The sequence below is a fragment of the Oncorhynchus tshawytscha genome, unplaced genomic scaffold (assembly GCF_018296145.1).
Source record: "Oncorhynchus tshawytscha isolate Ot180627B unplaced genomic scaffold, Otsh_v2.0 Un_contig_11576_pilon_pilon, whole genome shotgun sequence".
In the NCBI taxonomy this organism is placed as follows: domain Eukaryota; kingdom Metazoa; phylum Chordata; class Actinopteri; order Salmoniformes; family Salmonidae; genus Oncorhynchus; species Oncorhynchus tshawytscha.
Window position 1 is genome coordinate 1 of NW_024609616.1, and position 21,981 is coordinate 21,981.

General features: G+C 45.1%; 1 protein-coding gene and 1 pseudogene across 2 annotated transcripts; one reads left to right on the forward strand and one right to left on the reverse strand.

Moving 5' to 3' along the window:
• Nucleotides 1-7,161: 7,161 nt before the first annotated feature.
• LOC121845285 lies at nucleotides 7,162-12,911 on the forward strand (annotated as a pseudogene).
• A 6,197-nt stretch (nucleotides 12,912-19,108) lies between these two features.
• Nucleotides 19,109-21,478, reverse strand: LOC112258850 (protein CutA homolog). Of its 2 annotated transcripts, none has more exons than XM_024433471.2 (7): nucleotides 21,348-21,478; nucleotides 20,876-20,956; nucleotides 20,447-20,595; nucleotides 20,015-20,074; nucleotides 19,730-19,775; nucleotides 19,538-19,587; nucleotides 19,109-19,298 (listed from the first exon to the last, which is right to left on the reverse strand). In XM_024433471.2, exons 2-7 carry the CDS (start codon nucleotides 20,939-20,941, stop codon nucleotides 19,199-19,201), a joined length of 471 nt encoding a protein of 156 aa, XP_024289239.2. In that variant the 5' UTR covers nucleotides 20,942-20,956; nucleotides 21,348-21,478; the 3' UTR covers nucleotides 19,109-19,198. The 2 variants fall into 2 exon arrangements, with proteins under 2 accessions (XP_024289239.2, XP_042172243.1); XM_042316309.1 differs by lacking the exon at nucleotides 21,348-21,478 and adding an exon at nucleotides 21,197-21,317.
• Between the last annotated feature and the right edge of the window lie 503 nt (nucleotides 21,479-21,981).

Genomic DNA, 21,981 nt, shown 5'->3' on the forward strand with positions numbered 1-21,981 from the left:
AGTACTAAAACTGAAATTATTTTTATTCCAAAATAAAAACGAATTCTCTGGACCCTGAAAGGAAATAGGCCAAGGGAGAGATAAAAATAGTTCCTCTCCTTGTATCTGAGCACAATAACACAGCATACTGACTGAGTAGCCCAAGTTAAACTTTTTACAGAAAGCACATAGTAATGCCCTTAAATATAGTCATGTTATTTTTGAACACCCCAAAATCGGTAGATTAAATTACAGATTTGGTCGGTCGATAGGCTACGTCAAACTACAGTCAGAGATTAGTTTCAATATATAGTATACTTAGAGGCATGTTTTGTCCAATGATACATGAAAAACATTAACATCTATTAAGCATTCTTATCGGGGCGGCAGGGTAGCCTAGTGGTTAGAGCGTTGGACTAGTAACCGGAAGGTTGTGAGTTCAAACCCCCGAGCTGACAAGGTACAAATCTGTCGTTCTGCCCCTGAACAGGCTGTTAACCCACTGTTCCCAGGCCGTCATTGAAAATAAGAATTTGTTCTTAACTGACTTGCCTGGTTAAATAAAGGTAAAAAAAAAAAAAGCATTCTTATGTACATTGAAACTTGGGATTTGTAATTTTCTAACTATACAAAATATATATGTGATGAAGAGATCTGTTTTGGTAGTAGCTGTGATGAACTATCTACACCACAATAGCTTTGCCTTCTCGCTACAGCCTAAGAACTATACTTTGGTCCAACTAATGAATGTAAGTCTGTTATAAGTCAGTTATATGACTGAACGTCGCCCCCCCCCCTCCCCTCCCCCTCCCCCCCCACACACACACACACACTTATCCTGACTCCTCCCCCTCCCCTTCTCCACTTCTCCATCCATCCCTCCAACCACTCCCCCTTCCTCCATCCCCCTGGTCCTCCCCCTCCACGCCTCCTTCATTTTTCACTCCTTCCCGCTCCCTACCCTTCAACCCTCCAATGCCCCACCCCCCACTAGGTAAACAGGGGGTGAGATGAGGCCCATCCTCCTTTCATCCCCACTGTCCTCCCTCAGTACTCCTGGTACCCCCCCCCCCCTCGCCGTTCATCCCCTGATAGGAGGACCCCCACAGGGGCTCCTTGTTCCAGATCGTCCCCCGGCCGTGAAGGAGGTGTGCAGCATTTGTGGATTAGGTTTGAAAGAAAGAAAGAAAGAAAGAAAGAAAGTGAATTGAATTAGTTGTCTGGAAAGCTAGGTTAAATCTATATTAGATTGCTCAAATGTGTCCCAAATTGCACCCTTTTCAATTTATAGCTCTGATCTAAAGTAGTGCACTACATAGGGAATAGGGCTCTGGTCTAAAAGTAGTAAGTAGTGCACTACATAGGGAATAGGGCTCTGGTCTAAAAGTAGTGCACTACATAGGGAATAGGGCTCTAGTCTAAAAGTAGTGCACTACATAGGGAATAGGGCTCTGGTCTAAAAGTAGTGCACTACATAGGGAATAGGGCTCTGGTCTAAAGTAGTGCACTACATAGGGAATAGGGCTCTGGTCTAAAGTAGTGCACTACATAGGGAATAGGGCTCTGGTCTAAAGTAGTGCACTACATAGGGAATAGGGCTCTGGTCTAAAAGTAGTGCACTACATAGGGAATAGGGCTCTGGTAACACTGTGTAACACTGTGACAATAAAAGCTTGGGGTACGCTCAGTGCTCCATATTGACAATAAAAGCTTGGGGTACGCTCAGTGCTCCATATTGACAATAAAAGCTTGGGGTACGCTCAGTGCTCCATATTGACATTAAAAGCTTGGGTTACGCTCAGTGTTCCTTTGACATTAAAAGCTTGGGGTACGCTCAGTGCTCCATATTGACAATAAAAGCTTGGGGTACGCTCAGTGCTCCTTTAAAATAAAAAGCTTGGGGTACGCTCAGTGCTCCTTTGACATTCCACAGAGATATGCTTGTTTTCGTGAGAAATCTTTGAATTACTAAAATATGAAAATACTATCCTACCTCTATATTGTTCTATGTCCTCTTGATTCAAGAAGATGACGGGTTCAACGGTGAGCCTGTCAGTTAGCCTATATTCTCTCACAGCCTCCAGCCTAGCTGACACCTGGCTATTCTCCTGATTTATGACCACTTTCTTTTGTCATGCCTCCATTGATTTATTCACCCTCCTACATGGGTAAAAACACCAATAACTTTGAAACAGATTATGATAGAGAAATTAGGTTTGGACCATTGGTCTTCTGATAGGATTTTCTACACAATTAACAAGAAAACATGCATTTTGGATTGGACACCCTAGTTATGCCCCATGTATCTTCCTCTATCAAGGGTGGAGTGATGTCACTTCCTTTATCTCTAAGAGCCTCTCTCTGTGGAGGGTGGAGTGATGTCACATCCTTTATCTCTAAGAGCTTCTCTCTGTGGAGGGTGGAGTGATGTCACATCCTCTATCTCTAAGAGCTTCTCTCTGTGGAGGGTGGAGTGAAGTCACATCCTCTATCTCTATGAGCTTCTCTCTGTAGAGGGTGGAGTGATGTCCCATCATCTATCTCTATGAGCTTCTCTCTGTAGAGGGTGGAGTGATGTCACGTCCTCTATCTCTACGAGCCTCTCTCTGTGGAGGGTGGAGTGATGTCACATCCTCTATCTCTAAGAGCCTCTCTCTGTGGAGGGTGGAGTGATGTCACATCCTCTATCTCTAAGAGCTTCTCTCTGTGGAGGGTGGAGTGATGTCACATCCTCTATCTCTAAGAGCTTCTCTCTGTGGAGGGTGGAGTGATGTCACATCCTCTATCTCTAAGAGCATCTCTCTGTGGAGGGTGGAGTGATGTCACATCCTCTATCTCTAAGAGCTTCTCTCTGTGGAGGGTGGAGTGATGTCACATGCTCTATCTCTAAGAGCTTCTCTCTGTGGAGGGTGGAGTGATGTCACGTCCTCTATCTCTAAGAGCTTCTCTCTGTGGAGGGTGGAGTGATGTCACGTCCTCTATCTCTATGAGCTTCTCTCTGTTGTCTAATAGATCTAAGGTCTGTGCTGTATGAGTGGTATAGACTGTGAGGTGCAGTAGAGTGCTGTTGAGCATTAGTGTCCATTTTTCTTTCTCTCTCTCTAGTTCCTACTTTCTCTTGGACTCCTGTCTGGTGCAGTGGTCTGAGACACTGCATCTCAGTGAAAGAAGCATCACTGCTGGTACCTGGTTCAAATCCAGGTTACACCACATCCAGCCTTGATTGGGAGTCCAATAGGGGAGTCCAGGTTAGGCCGCCTTTGTAAATACAAATTTGTTCTTAACTAGTTAAATAAAGAAAAAAATATACATCACACCTTTTATTTCATTATTCTTATTTACAAAACCTCCTTTCTTCCATTCTTTCATTCTCTAGTGACCATCTTCACCAATTCAATCTTCCTTTTTTACATCAACTGGAATACATTTTCGGACTGAAATGGAAACAACTTGATTTATAATAGGCTTTTACTCATCAGCGTGTTTGAATGTTTTCTGTATTGGAGCAGCACATAGGAAGCGTGACGTGTCGGTTGTATGACAGATTATGGGATGGGACATGATGGCCAGCTCATCTTTCCTCTGGGAAAGTCTTCTTCAAACACACCCATGTATTTATAAGGCAAACCTCTGGGAGGTCAAAACCTCAAACTGTACCAATCCACATCTGAGCTGGCCATCATGTCTCCATCTCTCATGTCATATTAACATCTCTCTCTCTCTCTCTCTCTCTCTCTCTCTCTCTCTCTCTCTCTCTGTCTCTCTCAAACTGTACCAATCCACATCTGAGCTGGCCATCATGTCTCCATCTCTCATGTCATATTAACATCTCTCTCTCTCCCTCTCCCTCTCTCTCTCTCTCTCTGTCTCTCTCAAACTGTACCAATCCACATCTGAGCTGGCCATCATGTCTCCATCTCTCATGTCATATTAACATCTCTCTCTCTCCCTGTCTCTCTCTCTGTCTCTCTCTCTCTCTCACACTGTCTCTCTCTCTCTATCTCTCTCTCTCCATATCTCTCTCTCTCCATCTCTCTCTCTCTCTGCCTCTCACTCTCTCTTTCTCCATATCTCTTTCTCTCTTTCTCCCTCTCTCTCTTTCTCCATATCTCTCTCTCTCTTTCTCCATATCTCTCTCTCTCTCTTTCTCCATATCTCTCTCTCTCTCTTTCTCCATATCTCTCTCTTTCTCTCTCTCTCTCTCACACTCTCTCTTTCTCCATATCTCTCTCTCTCTATATATATATATATATCTCTCTCTCCATATCTCTCTCTTTCTTTCTCTCTCTCCAAATCTCTCTCTCTCTTTCTCTCCATATGTCCTTCCCCCTCATTCTATCACTCCTCATCTCTCTCTCCATCTCCTTTTTTCCTCCAACCCCCCATCCCTACCCTTTCTCACTCCCTTGTTCCCTTGTTCAGCAGTTAATCACCAACAGTGTTGTAGAAGTCATGCCCTGTTCTCGACATGAGTGTCTGGGTTGCGTCCACTAATAGAGAGCCAATTACCTTCCATTACTGCAGTACAGGAGTGTGTGTGTGTGTGTGTGTGTGTGTGTGTGTGTGTGTGTGTGTGTGTGTGTGTGTGTGTGTGTGTGTGTGTGTGTGTGTGTGTGTGTGTGTGTGTGTGTGTGTGTGTGTGTGTGTGTGTACGTGTGTGTGTACGTGTGTGTGTACGTGCACGTGTGCGTACAGCATCCACTTTATTAAGGAGCGATGATGGCAACTACAAAAACAACAAGTTGTGAACATATTAGCCCGGCGCCCACGCCTGTCCAGGTCCTGTATGTGTTGTTGTTGTGTTCTGGTTCTTTCTCCATTAACCTCAGCTGATGTTGCTGCTGGGGTCTGTAGTTGAGGTAGTTCACAATTAGAATGGGTAACACTTTACTGTGGTTGTCCTATGCACTAAGCATTCATAAAGCCTTTATGACACAACATGTTATAACTTAGTAGGGAATCAACTTAATGTCACGTCCTGACCATAGAAAGCCTTAGTTTAGTCTAGTTTATATTTTCTATGTGGGGTTCTAGTTTGTTTTTTCTATGTTGGTGTTTTGGTATGATTCCCAATTAGAGGCAGCTGGCTATCGTTGTCTCTAATTGGGGATCATACTTAAGTAGCATTTTTTCCACCTGTGAGTTATGGGATACTGTTTTGAGTTATTGCACGTAGCATCTCTGTAGTCACGGTTCGTTGTTAGCAAAGTCAAAAACAAATGAACAATAAACTAAGTTTCACTTTATTCATTAAAATTATGTGGGACTCAACATACGCTGCGCCTTGGTCCGATATTCATTCCAACAAACGTGACACTTAATGTATTGAACTTAGTAGGGAACCAACTAAATGTAGTTAATGTCACGTCCTGACCATAGAAAGCCTTAGTTTAGTCTAGTTTATATTTTATATTTTTATATTTTCTATTCTAGTTTGTTTTTTCTATGTTGGTGTTTTGGTATGATTCCCAATTAGAGGCAGCTGGCTATCGTTGTCTCTAATTGGGGATCATACTTAAGTAGCATTTTTTCCACCTGTGAGTTATGGGATACTGTTTTGAGTTATTGCACGTAGCATCTCTGTAGTCACGGTTCGTTGTTAGCAAAGTCAAAAACAAATGAACAATAAACTAAGTTTCACTTTATTCATTAAAATTATGTGGGACTCAACATACGCTGCGCCTTGGTCCGATATTCATTCCAACAAACGTGACACTTAATGTATTGAACTTAGTAGGGAACCAACTAAATGTACTGAACTTAGTAGGGAATCAACTAAATGTATTGAACTTAGTAGGGAATCAACTAGATGTATTGAACTTGGTAGGGAATCAACTTAACGTACTGAAAATGTATTATTGTATTATAAACCATGAACAGAATGCATCAGTGATTCTTATTTCCTGCAACTTTCTGAAGAGGCAACAACAATGCCCTGTCTGTGTGTGTGCGGAGCGCGTCTACCATTTTGTGTAGCCGTTAGCGATGACGCTAGTGAAAAGTCTTCTGGTAGATGGAAAGGCTTTTCCAACAATATTCTTGATTAAATGTTGACTACAAAGTAGCCTATGCTTACCTGGCAGAACTATATCAGGATTATTTGCATCAATCCAGTGGGTATTTGTTTTGTTTCATATATCTTAATAACAGCCTCTTGCTGGTGCCCACTGGAATTAAAGGGTAACTACACCCAAAAATGCACAAATATTTACAAAAATCAAGACCTCAAAAGTGGTCTCCTGATGTGGTTTAACCATTTTTGTGGACTTTTCTATATAAAAAGGTGTGACTTTGAGAGGGAAAACCTGGGAAACTGGACAAAAATGGACACGTAGAAAAACAAAATGGCGAAAACTTTATTTGTGAGAAAAAAATGTAATCAAAATCTTAGTGGGTTGGTAACAGCTTTCTTCTGGTGAAGGAGAGGAGGACCAAAGCGCAGCGTGGTAAGTGGGTTGGTAACAGCTTTCTTCTGGTGAAGGAGAGGAGGACCAAAGCGCAGCGTGGTAAGTGTCCATAATGTTTTTAATAAAGACAAATGAACACTCGAACAAAAACAATAACATGAACTCTACAAAACCAAAACAGTACCGTGTGGTGACAAACACTCACACGGAAACAAACACCCACAAACCAACAGTGAAACCCAGGCTACCTAAGTATGATTCTCATGATTCTCAATCAGAGACAACTAACGACACCTGCCTCTGATTGAGAACCATACTAGGCCGAAACAGAAACCAAACATAGAAAAACAAACATAGACTGCCCACCCCAACTCACGCCCTGACCATACTAAATAAAGACAAAACAAAGGAAATAAAGGCCAGAACGTGACAGGGTTATTTTCTTTGATTGTTGCTCATGTCCTGTAGTGTCTTGGATGCTTTAACAGAATAGCGTTGTTGTTTTGAGAATGCATAAAGATATCAGTATTTTTTCTCTCACACACTGACTTCTCTTACTGTCTCCCAGACAGGTCCAGTTGCTACGCACTGAGGTCAACCTCAACCCACCCACCCATTATACCACAACCAACAACATATCATCACCTCTGACCACCATTGAGCTTGTCCAAGTGCCCCCGACCATCTACCTCCCCACAGCCGCCCCCTCAATGCCTGAGCCCAACACCTTCCCTCCCTCCCCTCTCTTCCTCCTCACCCCCCGACCCTTTCTTCAATGGATCCTACCACAACTGGACCAGCCCTGGCGGTGGAGGCGTGGGGGGGTTTTCAACTCACTATAGCAGGGGTCCTTATCCCCCTCATCTATGTAGCAGTCTGTGTGATCGGCCTGGTGGGCAACACATTGGTCATCTACATTGTTTTACACTATGTGAGGACGGAGTCGGTCACTAACATCTATATACTCAACCTGGCCATCGCTGATGAGCTATTCATGCTAGGTCAGTATTTCTTTTGTGGTTTCATTGTGGTTTTTCAAGGTGTTGTTTATTCAACTCTGTTATTAGCCTTGTTAAACCAGACTTATTTTGCAAGCTCCCATTCTGTTTCACGTGAAATGTAACTAAATATGACCGCAGCGGTCAGTCTGCTTTTTGATCATGTTACAGTATTTCTTTCATTTGATCATTTTACTGTAAAGTGTGTTGCAGTTTTAAATGCACTTCAAATCCAATGTAAGTGTGCGGTTTAAATTCAAATCAAATCAAATCAAACTGTATTTGCCACATGTGCCAAACACAAGTGTAAACTTTACCGTGAAATGCTTTACTTACAAGCCCTTAACCAACAGTGCAGTTCAAGAAGAAGAACATATTTACCAAGTAGACTAAAATAAAAAGAAATAACAAAAAGTAACACAATAAGAATAACGAGGCTATATACAGGGGGCACCGGTACAGTCAGTGTGGAGGCTATATACAGGGGGCACCGGTACAGTCAGTGTGGAGGCTATATACAGGGGGCACCGGTACAGTCAGTGTGGAGGCTATATACAGGGGGCACCGGTACAGTCAGTGTGGAGGCTATATACAGGGGGCACCGGTACAGTCAGTGTGGAGGCTATATACAGGGGGCACCGGTACAGTCAGTGTGGAGGCTATATACAGGGGGCACCGGTACAGTCAGTGTGGAGGCTATATACAGTCAGTGTGGGGCACAGGGGGTACAGTCAGTGTGGAGGCTATATACAGGGGGCACCGGTACAGTCAGTGTGGAGGCTATATACAGGGGGCACCGGTACAGTCAGTGTGGAGGCTATATACAGGGGGCACCGGTACAGTCAGTGTGGAGGCTATATACAGGGGGCACCGGTACAGTCAGTGTGGAGGCTATATACAGGGGGCACCGGTACAGTCAGTGTGGAGGCTATATACAGGGGCACCGGTACAGTCAGTGTGGAGGCTATATACAGGGGCACCGGTACAGTCAGTGTGGAGGCTATATACAGGGGGCACCAGGGGGTACAGTCAGTGTGGAGGCTATATACAGGGGGCACCGGTACAGTCAGTGTGGAGGCTATATACAGGGGGCACCGGTACAGTCAGTGTGGAGGCTATATACAGGGGGCTATATACAGGGGGCACCGGTACAGTCAGTGTGGAGGCTATATACAGGGGGCACCGGTACAGTCAGTGTGGAGGCTATATACAGGGGGCACCGGTACAGTCAGTGTGGAGGCTATATACAGGGGGCACCGGTACAGTCAGTGTGGAGGCTATATACAGGGGGCACCGGTACAGTCAGTGTGCAGGGGTACAGGCTAGTTGAGGTAATCTGTACATGTAGGTGGGGGACAAGTGACTAATTAACCTCCGTTGTTACATGAAATAAATGTGTTCTGATGTCTTTGTCTCATAATACCACTGATTTATTTATACTTCCCTTAAATCAGACAGACATTGTGAGAGGCATTTGTTTTGAGGGGCGGGACCACTTGGCCCTCTTCCAGGGAACCCTTCCTTGTGCGGTTCTCTACTCCGGCCCTGACCTGTTGCATCTGACCTGTTACATCTGACCTGTAGCATCTGACCTGTCTGCATCTGACCTGTAGAAAATACCTATTTTACACTACTCTTGGGAGGCCTGTCTGTTATTGGTTAGACTGAACTAGTATGAAATTTTGGGATCTGACCTTACATCTGTCCTGTTACATCTGACCTGTAGCATCTGACCTGTAGCATCTGACCTGTAGCATCTGACCTGTTACATCTGACCTTTTACATCTGGCCCTGTTACATCTGACCTGTTACATCTGTTACATCTGTCCTGTACATCTGACCTGTTACATCTGACCTGTTACATCTGTCCTGTCTACATCTGACCTGTTACATCTGACCTGTTAGCATCTGACCTGTTAGCATCTGACCTGTAGTTCTCATCCGGCCCTGACCTGTAGCATCTGACCTGTAGCATCTGACCTGTAGCATCTGACCTGTTACATCTGACCTGTTACATCTGACCTGTAGCATCTGACCTGTAGCATCTGACCTGTTACATCTGACCTGACCTGTACATCTGACCTGTAGCATCTGTAGCATCTGACCCTGTTACATCTGACCTGTTAGCATCTGACCTGTTACATCTGACCTGTAGCATCTGACCTGTTACATCTGACCTGTTGCATCTGACCTGTTACATCTGACCTGTTACATCTGACCTGTAGCATCTGACCTGTAGCATCTGACCTGTTACATCTGTCCTGTTTTTTTTTTTTCACCTTTATTTAACCAAAGAGGCAAGTTGAGAACAAGTTCTCATTTACAATTGCGACCTGGCCAAGATAAAGCAAAGCAGTTCGACACATACAACGACACAGAGTTACACATGGAGTAAAACAAACATACAGTCAATAATACAGTATAAACAAGTCTATATACGATGTGAGCAAATGAGGTGAGAAGGGAGGTAAAGGCAAAAAAGGCCATGGTGGCGAAGTAAATATAATATAGCAAGTAAAACACTGGAATGGTAGATTTACAGTGGAAGAATGTGCAAAGTAGAGATAGAAATAATGGGGTGCAAAGGAGCAAAATAAATAAATAAATAAAATACAGTAGGGAAAGAGGTAGTTGTTTGGGCTAAATTATAGGTGGGCTATGTACAGGTGCAGTAATCTGTGAGCTGCTCTGACAGTTGGTGCTTAAAGCTAGTGAGGGAGATAAGTGTTTCCAGTTTCAGAGATTTTTGTAGTTTGTTCCAGTCATTGGCAGCAGAGAACTGGAAGGAGAGGCGGCCAAAGAAAGAATTGGTTTTGGGGGTGACAAGAGAGATATACCTGCTGGAGCGTGTGCTACAGGTGGGAGATGCTATGGTGACCAGCGAGCTGAGATAAGGGGGGACTTTACCTAGCAGGGTCTTGTAGATGACATGGAGCCAGTGGGTTTGGCGACGAGTATGAAGCGAGGGCCAGCCAACGAGAGCGTACAGGTTGCAATGGTGGGTAGTATATGGGGCTTTGGTGACAAAACGGATTGCACTGTGATAGACTGCATCCAATTTGTTGAGTAGGGTATTGGAGGCTATTTTGTAAATGACATCGCCAAAGTCGAGGATTGGTAGGATGGTCAGTTTTACAAGGGTATGTTTGGCAGCATGAGTGAAGGATGCTTTGTTGCGAAATAGGAAGCCAATTCTAGATTTAACTTTGGATTGGAGATGTTTGATATGGGTCTGGAAGGAGAGTTTACAGTCTAACCAGACACCTAAGTATTTGTAGTTGTCCACTGTTACATCTGACCTGTTACATCTGACCTGTAACATCTGACCTGTAACATCTGACCTGTAACATCTGACCTGTTACATCTGACCTGTTACATCTGACCTGTTACATCTGACCCGTTACATCTGACCTGTTACACTGACCTGTTACATCTGAGTGTCCTACCCTACAGTTGTCTACCCTTCTATGGCCTACCCTAAAGTGACCTACCCTACATTGGCCTACCCTACAGCGCCCTACCCTAAAGTGGCCTATCCTACAGTGGCCTACCCTAAAGTGGCCTACCCTACAGTGGCCTACCCTACAGTGGCCTACCCTAAAGTGGCCTACCCTAAAGTGGCCTACCCTACATTGTCCTAAAGTGGCCTACCCTAAAGTGGCCTACCCTACATTGTCCTACCCTAAAGTGGCCTACCCTAAAGTGGCCTACCCTAAAGTGGCCCCTACAGTGGCCTACCCTACAGTGGCCTACCCTACAGTGGCCTACCCTACAGTGGCCTACCCTACATTGTCCTACCCAGTGGCCTAAGTGGCCCCTACAGTGGCCTACCCCAGTGGCCTACCCTACAGTGGCCTACCCTACATTGGCCTACCCTACAGTGGCCTACCCTACAGTGGCCTACCCTACAGTGGCCTACCCTAAAGTGGCCTACCCTACAGTGGCCCTACAGTGGCCTACCCTACAGTGGCCTACCCTAGTGGCCCCTAGTGGCCTACCCTACAGTGGCCTACCCTACAGTGGCCTACCCTACCTACATTGGCCTACCCTACAGTGGCCCCTACAGTGGCCTACCCTAAAGTGGCCTACACCCTACATTGGCCTACCCTACAGTGGCCTACCCTACATTGGCCTACCCTACAGTGGCCTACCCTACATTGGCCTACCCTACAGTGGCCTACCCTACAGTGGCCTACCCTACAGTGGCCTACCCTACAGTGGCCTACCCTACAGTGGCCTACCCGACATGTGTTATATTGCTGACTTAACTTTTATATTATATTTAATTGTAAAGTGTGCTGAGATGTTTTAACTGCCAATAAAGTTGAATTGTTTTGTTTTGATTCGAAGGTGCGCAACGCGGGGAAACGGGCCCGGTCCACCTCCTCCCGACGCAGGAAGTCCGAACGCAAGATCACGCGCATGGTGGTTGTCGTGGTAGCAGTGTTCGTGTTGTGCTGGCTCCCATTCTACATCCTCAACATCGTTAACCTGCTAATCCTGTTACCGCGAATTCCGGGGCTGTACTACTTTGTGGTGGTCCTATCGTACGCTAATAGCTGCGCTAACCCAATAATTTACGGATTCCTGTCTGATAATTTTAAGAGAGGGTTCCGGAAGGCTCTTTGTCGTTCTTCGAGGAGGGTGGAGAACCACGAGAGGGCGGCAGCCACCGAGCTGCAGCGCCCTGCAGAGCTCTGGAGGGGAATTGTGCCCGAGCCGCGAGATGGCCTGGGGGTCACCAAGTCTCATGAAGGAGGGGAGGAAGAAGTGGAGGAGGAAGAGGACAACGGGATAGAGATGGAGAGAAGAGAAGATGCCACTCAGATTAGAGAGAACTGCAGGATTGCACAGAACGGGAACGGAGGAGGACAAGTTGAGAGCTCCAGTATCTTGTTCACTCCGGGGAGAAAGGTGGAGACGGTACCCCTGGGGCAGAGGGCTAAAGCTGGGGAGGAGGCTGGGAAAGGCCCAGGCTTAGAATTGGGGCCTACTGTCGCTGTCTCCACTCTTGCCAATGGATCAAAGAGTGAAAGTAACAGGTCACGTCCAGAGACAGTGGAGAAGAGCCCCAAGCTAGAGATCAGCTACCTGTAACTCATAAATAAGCTTTTTCCCAATGTCCATACTAGTAAACCACTGATGCGGACACGTCTTGCTGAGACTGAGGCTGTCCTAATATGGACACTGTACAGTGTATAGAATGATGGTGAAGCTGCTCCTAGAGACGCTGATCTTGGGTCAGTTTAGCATTTTCCCCACTCATGGTTAATGGTTGGGGGAGGGGAAGCTGATCCTAGATCTGTACCAAGGGGAAACGTTACCCAGGAGCTGGATTGCATGTCCGGTACAGTGACTCATTCTAAGTAGTGAGCTACTGTGTCGATTGGAACAGAGATATATGGATTGAATGTAGCGACATTAACCCAACACCTAGCAACCTTGTTAAGAGGTTTGGAGCTCTTAGGGTAACAATTAAGGTGTTGGCTTGACAGTCACTGGACCTGGGTTCAAACCCCAGTTGGGGCTACCCCGAGTTCGCTAATGTATCATTTAAATTGACACTTTTGAGTATCAACTGTGAACTTACAATGATACCAACTGCCTTGCCTCAAATTCCAAGCTTTTTGGCCAAAAATTGATGATCAGTTATTTTATTGGACTGAGAATTTACAAATCTTTACAGAACAATTTCAGTATTACGCTTAGTGCGCAATGTAAAAATGTACAGAAATGTTTGAGAATCATAATACAGTTTTGAATAGGCTATTCAGAGATGCACACAAGGAGAAAAACACATACTATATTGTCAGTATTTGAATGATGTATCTATGTTACAGTTTCATTGTGCAGTATGTTTTCAACAGTAGCCTTCAGACAGAGTATAAAAGTCTCATGATACCACTAAAATCACAGGGAACGAAGTGTTCCCTTTCATCCAAGAACAGCATCATGTAACAGTTCTTCTAAATGTCGTAGAAGCTATTTCAATGAGAGTTCATACTGCCTCTGTCTGAGGCTTTACAATACAAGTGCAAATTAGTGTCCTTCTGTTGAAAGCGAAAGCAAACAGACATCTAGTTCCGTTCTATTGCTATCTCACCTCGTCCCTGGTGGAACGTTTCATCTATCAGAATGAATGGAATCATTAAAGTGAATGATGTCACCGAAGTGCACCTGCACGATTAACTCTCATACATATTCATGATGACGGGAGTCGAGTCGATTCAATTATGGCGGATGGTATATCAAAGAGCTGCACTCTGATATCGACCTTCGGTTCATTTGATTGGCGTCCAGCTGAATATCTTCTGAGCGACGTTGTGGTGGACATTGATGTCGAATGCTATTTTGTTTGGGGAGAATGTTAGTGAACCTTTCAGACAGATGCTGTTTATGTGAGTGAAGCAGCTGAACCATCAGAAGGCAGTTGGCCTTTGGAACTAATGATAGATATTTGCAGAGCCATATTTGTGGATATTTAGATTGAGATAATATGTTTCTGGGTAGTTGCATAGGAACAAAGCTGTTTTTCTACGGAGCAGAGCTATACAGTATTTCTTTGTATGTACTGTATGTAGGCAGTACATAGTGCCATATTCAATAAGAGAATGTATCAAATGTGGCCTTTAAGTTCACTTTGTATCTGAACATAATTGTTTTGTAGCTGTAGCCTGAGTGTTTTGTCAAGTTGTTTTCCGATCCTCAGTTCGGGGCATGGACTCTACAAGGTGTCAAAGCGTTCCACAGGGATGCTGGCCCATGTTGACTCCGATGCTTCCCACAGTTGTGTCAAGTCGGCTGGATGTCCTTTGGGTGGTGGACCATTCTTGATACACACGGGAAACTGTTAAGCTTGAAAAACCCATCAGTGTTGCAGATCATGAACACTGGAACCGGAGCACCTGACACCTACTACCATACAGTACCTCGTTCAAAGGCACTCCTGACACCTACTACCATACAGTACCCCGTTCAAAGGCACACCTGTCACCTACTACCATACAGTACCCCGTTCAAAGGCACTCCTGGCACCTACTAACATACCCCGTTCAAAGACACTCCTGACACCTACTACCATACACCTACACTCCTGCACCCAGTACCCCGTTCAAAGGCACTCCTGTCACTACTACCTACCACTCCTGCACCACTACCCCCCGTTCAAAGGCACTCCTGTCACCTACTACCATACAGTACCCCGTTCAAAGGCACTCCTGTCACCTACTACCATACCACTCCTGACACCTACTCAAAGTTCAAAGGCACTCCTGACACCTACTACCATACAGTACCCCGTTCAAAGGCACTCCTGACACCTACTACCACCTACTACACCTACTACCATACATACCCCGTTCAAAGCACTCCTGACACCTACTACCACCCCGTTACACCTGACACCCGTTCAAAGGCACTCCTGACACCTACTACCATACAGTACCCCGTTCAAAGGCACTCCTGACACCTACTACCCCACTCCTGACACCTACCCCGTTCAAAGGCACTCCTGACACTACTACCATACCAGCACTCCTACTACCCCCGTTCAAAGGCACTCCTGACACCTACTACCATACAGTACCCCGTTCACCTGACACCTACTACCATACCCTCAAAGGCACTCCTGACACCTACTACCCAGTACCCTGTTTAAAGACACTCCTGACACCTACTACCATACAGTACCCGTTCAAAGGCACTCCTGACACCTACTACCATACAGTACCCCGTTCAAAGGCACTCCTGACACCTACTACCATACCCCGTTCAAAGGCACTCCTGACACCTACTACCATACCCCTGTTCAAAGGCACTCCTGACACCTACTACCATACAGTTCAAAGGCACTCCTGACACCCATTCAAAGGCACTCCTGACACCTACTACCTGACACCTACTACCATACCCCGTTCAAAGGCACTCCTCACACCTACTACCATACAGTACCCTGTTCAAAGGCACTCCTGACACCTACTACCATACAGTACCCCGTTCAAAGGCACACCCTGACACCTACTACCATACAGTACCCCGTTCAAAAGGCACTCCTGACACCTACTACCATACAGTACCCTGTTCAAAGGCACTCCTGACACCTACTACCATACAGTACCCTGTTCAAAGGGCACTACCATGACACCTACTACTACCATACAGTACAGTTCAAACCCCTGTTCAAAGGCACTCCTGACACCTACTACCATACCCAGTTCAAAGGCACTCCTGTCACCTACTACCATACAGTACCCCTTCAAAGGCACTCCTGTCACCTACTACCATACAGTACCTGTTCAAAGGCACTCCTGACACCTACCATACAGTACCCCGTTCAAAGGCACTACCCCTGCACACCTACTATCATACCCCGTTCAAAGGCACTCCTGACACCTACTACCATACCCGTTCGTTCAAAGGCACTCCTACCTACTACCATACCCCGTTCAAAGGCACTCCTGACACCTACTACCATACCCCGTTCAAAGGCACTCCTGTCACCTACTACCATACAGTACCCCGTTCAAAGGCACTCCTGTCACCTACTACCATACCCCGTTCAAAGGCACTCCTGTCACCTACTACCATACCCCGTTCAAAGCACCCTGTCACCTACTACCATACCCCGTTCAAAGGCACTCCTGTCACCTACTACCATACCCCGTTCAAAGGCACTCCTGTCACCTACTACCATACTGTTCAAAGGCACTCCTGTCACCTACTACCATACAGTACCCCGTTCAAAGGCACTCCTGTCACCTACTACCATACCCCGTTCAAAGGCACTCCTGTTCAAAGGCACCTACTACCAGTACCCCGTTCAAAGGCACTCCTGTCACCTACTACCATACAGTGTCACCTACCAGTTCAAAGGCACTCCTGTCACCTACTACCATACATACCCCGTTCAAAGGCACCCCGTTCAAAGGTTACTCCTGTCACCTACTACCATACAGTACCCGTTCACCTACCTACCTCCTGACACCTACAGTACCCCGTTCAAAGGCACTCCTGACACCTACTACCATACCCCGTTCAAAGGCACTCCTGACACCTACTACCATACAGTACCCCGTTCAAAGGCACTCCTGTCACCTACTACCATACCCCGTTCAAAGGCACTCCTGACACCTACTACCGTACCCCGTTCAAAGACACTCCTGACACCTACTACCATACAGTACCCCGTTTAAAGACACTCCTGACACCTACTACCAGTACCCCGTTCAAAGGCAGTACCCCGTTCAAAGGCACCTACTACCATACCCGTTCAAAGGCACTCCTGACACCTACTACCATACAGTACCCCGTTCAAAGGCACTCCTGACACCTACTACCATACCCCGTTCAAAGGCACTCCTGACACCCCTCAAAGGCACTGACACCTACTACCATACCCCGTCCAAAGGCACTCCTGTCTTTTGTCTTGCCCATTCACCCTCTGAATGACACACAGACACAATCCATGTCTCAATTGTCTCAAGGCTTGAAAATCCTTCTTTAACGTGTCTCCTCCCCTTCATCTACAAGTGACATCAATAAGGGATCATAGCTTTCACCCAGTGAAGGCTGCTGAGGGGAGGACGGCTCATAATAATGGCTGTAATGGAGCCAATGGAATGGTATCAAACACATGGAAACTATGTTTGATGTATTTGATACCATTCCACTCCAGCCATTTGCATGAGTCCTTCTCCCCAATTAAGATGCCACCAACCTCCTGTGCTTTCACCTGGATTATGTCATGGAAAGAGCAGGTGTTCCTAATGTTTTGTACACTCAGTTTATGTCTACACACAGCTAGAAGTTAACAAGTTAGAAGATAAGTTATTGGGAAAAGTGCTCGTCATACTTTAAATGAATGATCAAGTTATTTGTTGACAAATTGAATCAGGTGTGCTAGCTCTGGAATATCCAAATACATGGAACGTCTGAGATTCTCCGAGGTTTGAGAACCACTGCATTAGAAGAGATGTATGGAGAGATGTTTGGAAAAGTCACACACCTTAAATGAAAGACCAGTTCCTTTCTAACGATCTTATGTCTACGCTTATGTCTCACCCACGGTGGTGCTTTGGTAGCCTGGTTACTAGTCTGTTTGTGCCATCATACCACTCCTTGTCATGCCAAACATGTTGACAACCACAAGGAGATGACTGCACTAACAGATCTGGGACCAGGCCGGTGCTTTGGTCACACAGAGTGTGTGGATGGAACCCAGCTCCTGCTTTGGTGAAAATCTAAACTGTTTCTGATAGTGTGTACATGGTAGCCTTAGTGCCATTCTGTTTGTTCCATCATGCCAACTCCTTGTCACTCATTGTCATGTCAAACATGTTAGGGTTGACAATAACAGCAATGGAGTTGGCAAGAGCAGAAACTGATCTGGTACCAGGCTATGTAAATTGTATTTCTATGTTTAGATAGTGTCTGTGTACTGTGTATGCTGCTGACTACAAAGCCTCAAATTGAATGTGAAGTTTGAAGAAAAAAAAAAAAATAAATGTCTTTTGTGATGATGAGTGTTAAGGGTTTGTCGGCTCTTTAAATTAACAGCAGTATTGATTGTGGAGAAGCAATCAGATAATGTATGACGTGTCAAACTTAAGGGCCGAGACGGATCCGGACAAATTGGGTGAAGAACGTAGGGAAATGACAGTCAGGTCTAACGTAGGGAAAAATGATTGGAAACCCCTGATCTATGACAGGCCTGAGACAGTAACGTAGGGAAATAGTCAGGTCTAAAATGATTGAAACCCCTGATCTATGACGGGCCTGAGACAGTAACGTAGGGAAATAGTCAGGTCTAAAATGATTGAAACCCCTGATCTATGACGGGCCTGAGACAGTAACGTAGGGAAATAGTCAGGTCTAAAATGATTGAAACCCCTGATCTATGACGGGCCTGAGACAGTAACGTAGGGAAATAGTCAGGTCTAAAATGATTGAAACCCCTGATCTATGACGGGCCTGAGACAGTAACGTAGGGAAATAGTCAGGTCTAAAATGATTGAAACCCCTGATAAAAGATGAGCAAAAAAAGTCTGTATAAATTAAATCATTCAAATACTGAGCTGTATGATATGCTCAGTTATTATATTATTTTATACTAATACGCTCAGAGAAAGATTTTGAGAAGTAATATTTTTCTCGCCTCTATCTTTTTGCTAAAATGATTGGCGCCCCTGTTTTCAACACCTCCCCTTGCGAGGATAAAGCACCAGATCCAGTCCATGTGCCAATGGCGTTTACATCTGTTGGATGACATAAAAATAGAGCTCTTTGGTCACGCACACCAGTGGTGGGTTTTGAGTTGAAAAAAAGATGCGTAAGCCAAAAATAACCCCATGGGCCGTCCATAAGAGCAGACAAATGATAGCAAGGATCTTTAAAGACTCTGTATGGAGGAACGGTGCAAGGCCCCTCCAACGTGTTCTCCAATCTCGTAAAATATTTTACAAAAAGGCTCTGTGCTGTTATCCTCACAGGATGTGGGTTTGAAAGGTATTGACAACAATAATTCTGACCCCCATCTTTATTAGCATAAAATATAATATATGCTACAATAACGCTCAGTACTAGTAGTATTTATTTTTTATACAGCCTTTTCTTCGCATCTTTCTCAAGGGTGCCAATCATTTTGGACCTGACTGTAGATAGACCCTTTCACTGCATCCCTCTATTGGTCAAAACCAGGACAACACTGAAACAGTAAAAATACCTTTGTCACATTTCTGCAGATTTTATTATTCCAAATACATTTCTCGCAGCCTCCCTCTGTCCATCCACCTATCCCTTCCTCTCTCCATCCACCCATCATTCTGGTACAGCGTCACCAAGCCACTTCAGGTAGGGTGGGTTGCCCTGCTCTATGGGTAGGCTGATGACCTCTGCTACTTCATACGGGTGGTTGGACCTGTTAGCAAGCAAACACAGCATGAGTCACACACACACAGATAGACAAATGCATGAACGCACGCGCACACACACACACAGTACACAGCTACTATGAGTCACTGATAAATGTCAATGGTAATTCTGGGAAAGGACTGATTAAACACCACACCCCCACTGCCTGATTTAGTATGAAGACTACATATCATCCCTATAACTGAGGGAAATACAAGAACACACACACACACACACACTGCTTACCTAACATATTCTGCCAGAGATGCAACCTTAGAACTTCTGGTCTTTATCATCTAAAAGCAGGAAGAAACTAGTTAGAACCTTAGCTACACCACGCTCAGATAAACCAAGCACATATATATATCGTCTTCATTCAATGTTTACAGACACTGTAGGTCCATGTCGAACCAGGAATAAAAAGGTGTGAATACGCACCAGCAACACTTCACCATCCTCCTGGATCTTCCCCTGCCACTCATATCTGACAAGAAACAGAGACATGTTACCAATCCCAATCAGTAACCCTTCCATTCCCTTCATATGTGTGGTGGAGTGCCTGGATACAGCCCTTAGCCGTGGTGCCGTAATTACAGCAGTACAAATAAATGTTTTGTCATACCCATGGTATACGATCTGATATACCACGGCTGTCAGCCAATCAGCATTCAGGACTTAAACCACCCAGTTTCTAATCTCTGATCCGTCATGGTCCACACTTACACAGATGTGATTTGGGGGACGATGTTGACACAAGCAGCCAGCTTCTTCTCAACGATTCCCCTGTCAGGTGGTGGGGGGACAATGACAACAACCAATCAGACTGGATGGATTAACTGCATCCAGCACAATATGGTGAACAAATCCATGATTCAGACTACAGGGCCGACGCAAACCATACCGGCTCTGATATTTTCTTTTGACAGGGTTCTTTCCAGCATGGTTCAAGCAGCCCTGGTGGATGTGTAACCAGTTCAGCCCAGTTCAGCCCAACTTGGCTCAGTTTGGCCCTATAGTGTGAATCAACGTCGCATTCGGGAGAGTGCAACTTTCTGAACATTGCCGATAGAAATGTCTTAGAGGTGACATCTGACTTGATTCCCAATTATACATAGCAGATTAGAATGTTTGTGTACGTCTGTGTCTATCCGTTACCTGGCCAGATCTTTGGCCACCTGTTCGTTGGGGCAGGTGACGAAGGCAGCAGAGTGTGTGCCCGACATGTAGGTCTCGGACGCCATGGAGAACGCTCTCAATCCCACAGTCCTCAGCAGCGTGAGCATCAACACGCTAAGCAACGCAATCTAGGGGTCGCCATGTAAACAGAGGTTAGGAGAAGAACTGACAGACAACATTCTATGGTGGAAATATTTCACGAGAAATACATTAAATCAAATCACCCACTTCACTGTTTCTGCATATTACAATGGCTAGGACGAGGCTACATTTTGCTACACTGTATGTTACATTTGGCAAAACAACAAGCACATACGAACTGGATTGCAGACGGCTAAGCAACTTCTTGAATGTGTCTATTCTACTTGACTACAGCTTGACTACTTGTGGTTTGGGACACATACTCACCACAAAGAATGCCCTCAGAGGTCCACCAGCCTGCAATCCTTCTGTAGTAGGCAGTCCAAAGCGCATTGCCTATGCAGCACTCTGCAGCAGGGGCAAGTGACATACATGCATTAGCAATCAAACATGGCAGCCCGAGAGAGATGACGTTCAATGAGTTCATAGCATGACAAGTTCGGCCATAGGCAAACGTCCAAATAGTGAAAAGTACAATTCTGCTTATGGACTAGCACTAGATAAAAACAGCATACAATACGAAGCTAGTGACTAATTGTGTGTGACTTTACTGTGTGTTTGCTCAACTCGCTGTAACTTGGCACGTACAAATGCAGGACAGGAGTTTTGCAAAATTGTTTGAAACGAAAGAATCCTCCGATACGAAAATACACAATCATGTCAAGCAAAGGCTCTTCAATATCGGGAAAGCAAATACATTTATATGCTACAGCAACTCAAACTGTCCAGCTAAAATTACCTTTAGACAGTATGTTAGCAGTTTAGACGCAATGTGTACTGTTGCCACTCTCTAACGTAAAGATTAAGCTCTGCCGTAAAGCAGGATAGGTTGTTTACCAACTGGTCGTAAATGCAAAAGCAGAGCTGGAAGCACGAGATTTATGTCGATATGGTAACATTTTCAAACGTATTATGTGGAAAATGTATTATTAGTAGTAATGCTAGTGGTATACAGACAGTGGTAGGGATTTTATTGACGTCGTTTCGCTTATTAATGTAAGCGTATATAAATGCTAAACTGGTTTATGGCTGCAATGTTAGCTTTGCCCAGCAGATGGCAACCTTAATCCATAAAATATATAACACCACCATGACAAGCAAGACCAGAAATGAATTCACTGTAAAGTTTGTCAGTATTGTATTTAATTTACTTTTCTTGTTTAAAAAGCATCACATCAAGAACAAAAAAATGTAACACCATATTTTTGTTTTGTTGCAGTTCATTGCAACACCGAGAAAGTTCACACATTCCTAGCTACATCACATCCGGCCGTGATTGGGAGTCCCATAGGGCGGCGCACAATTGGCCCAGCGTCGTCCAGGTTTGGCCAGTGTAGGCGGTCATTGTAAATAAGAATTTGTTTTTAACGGAC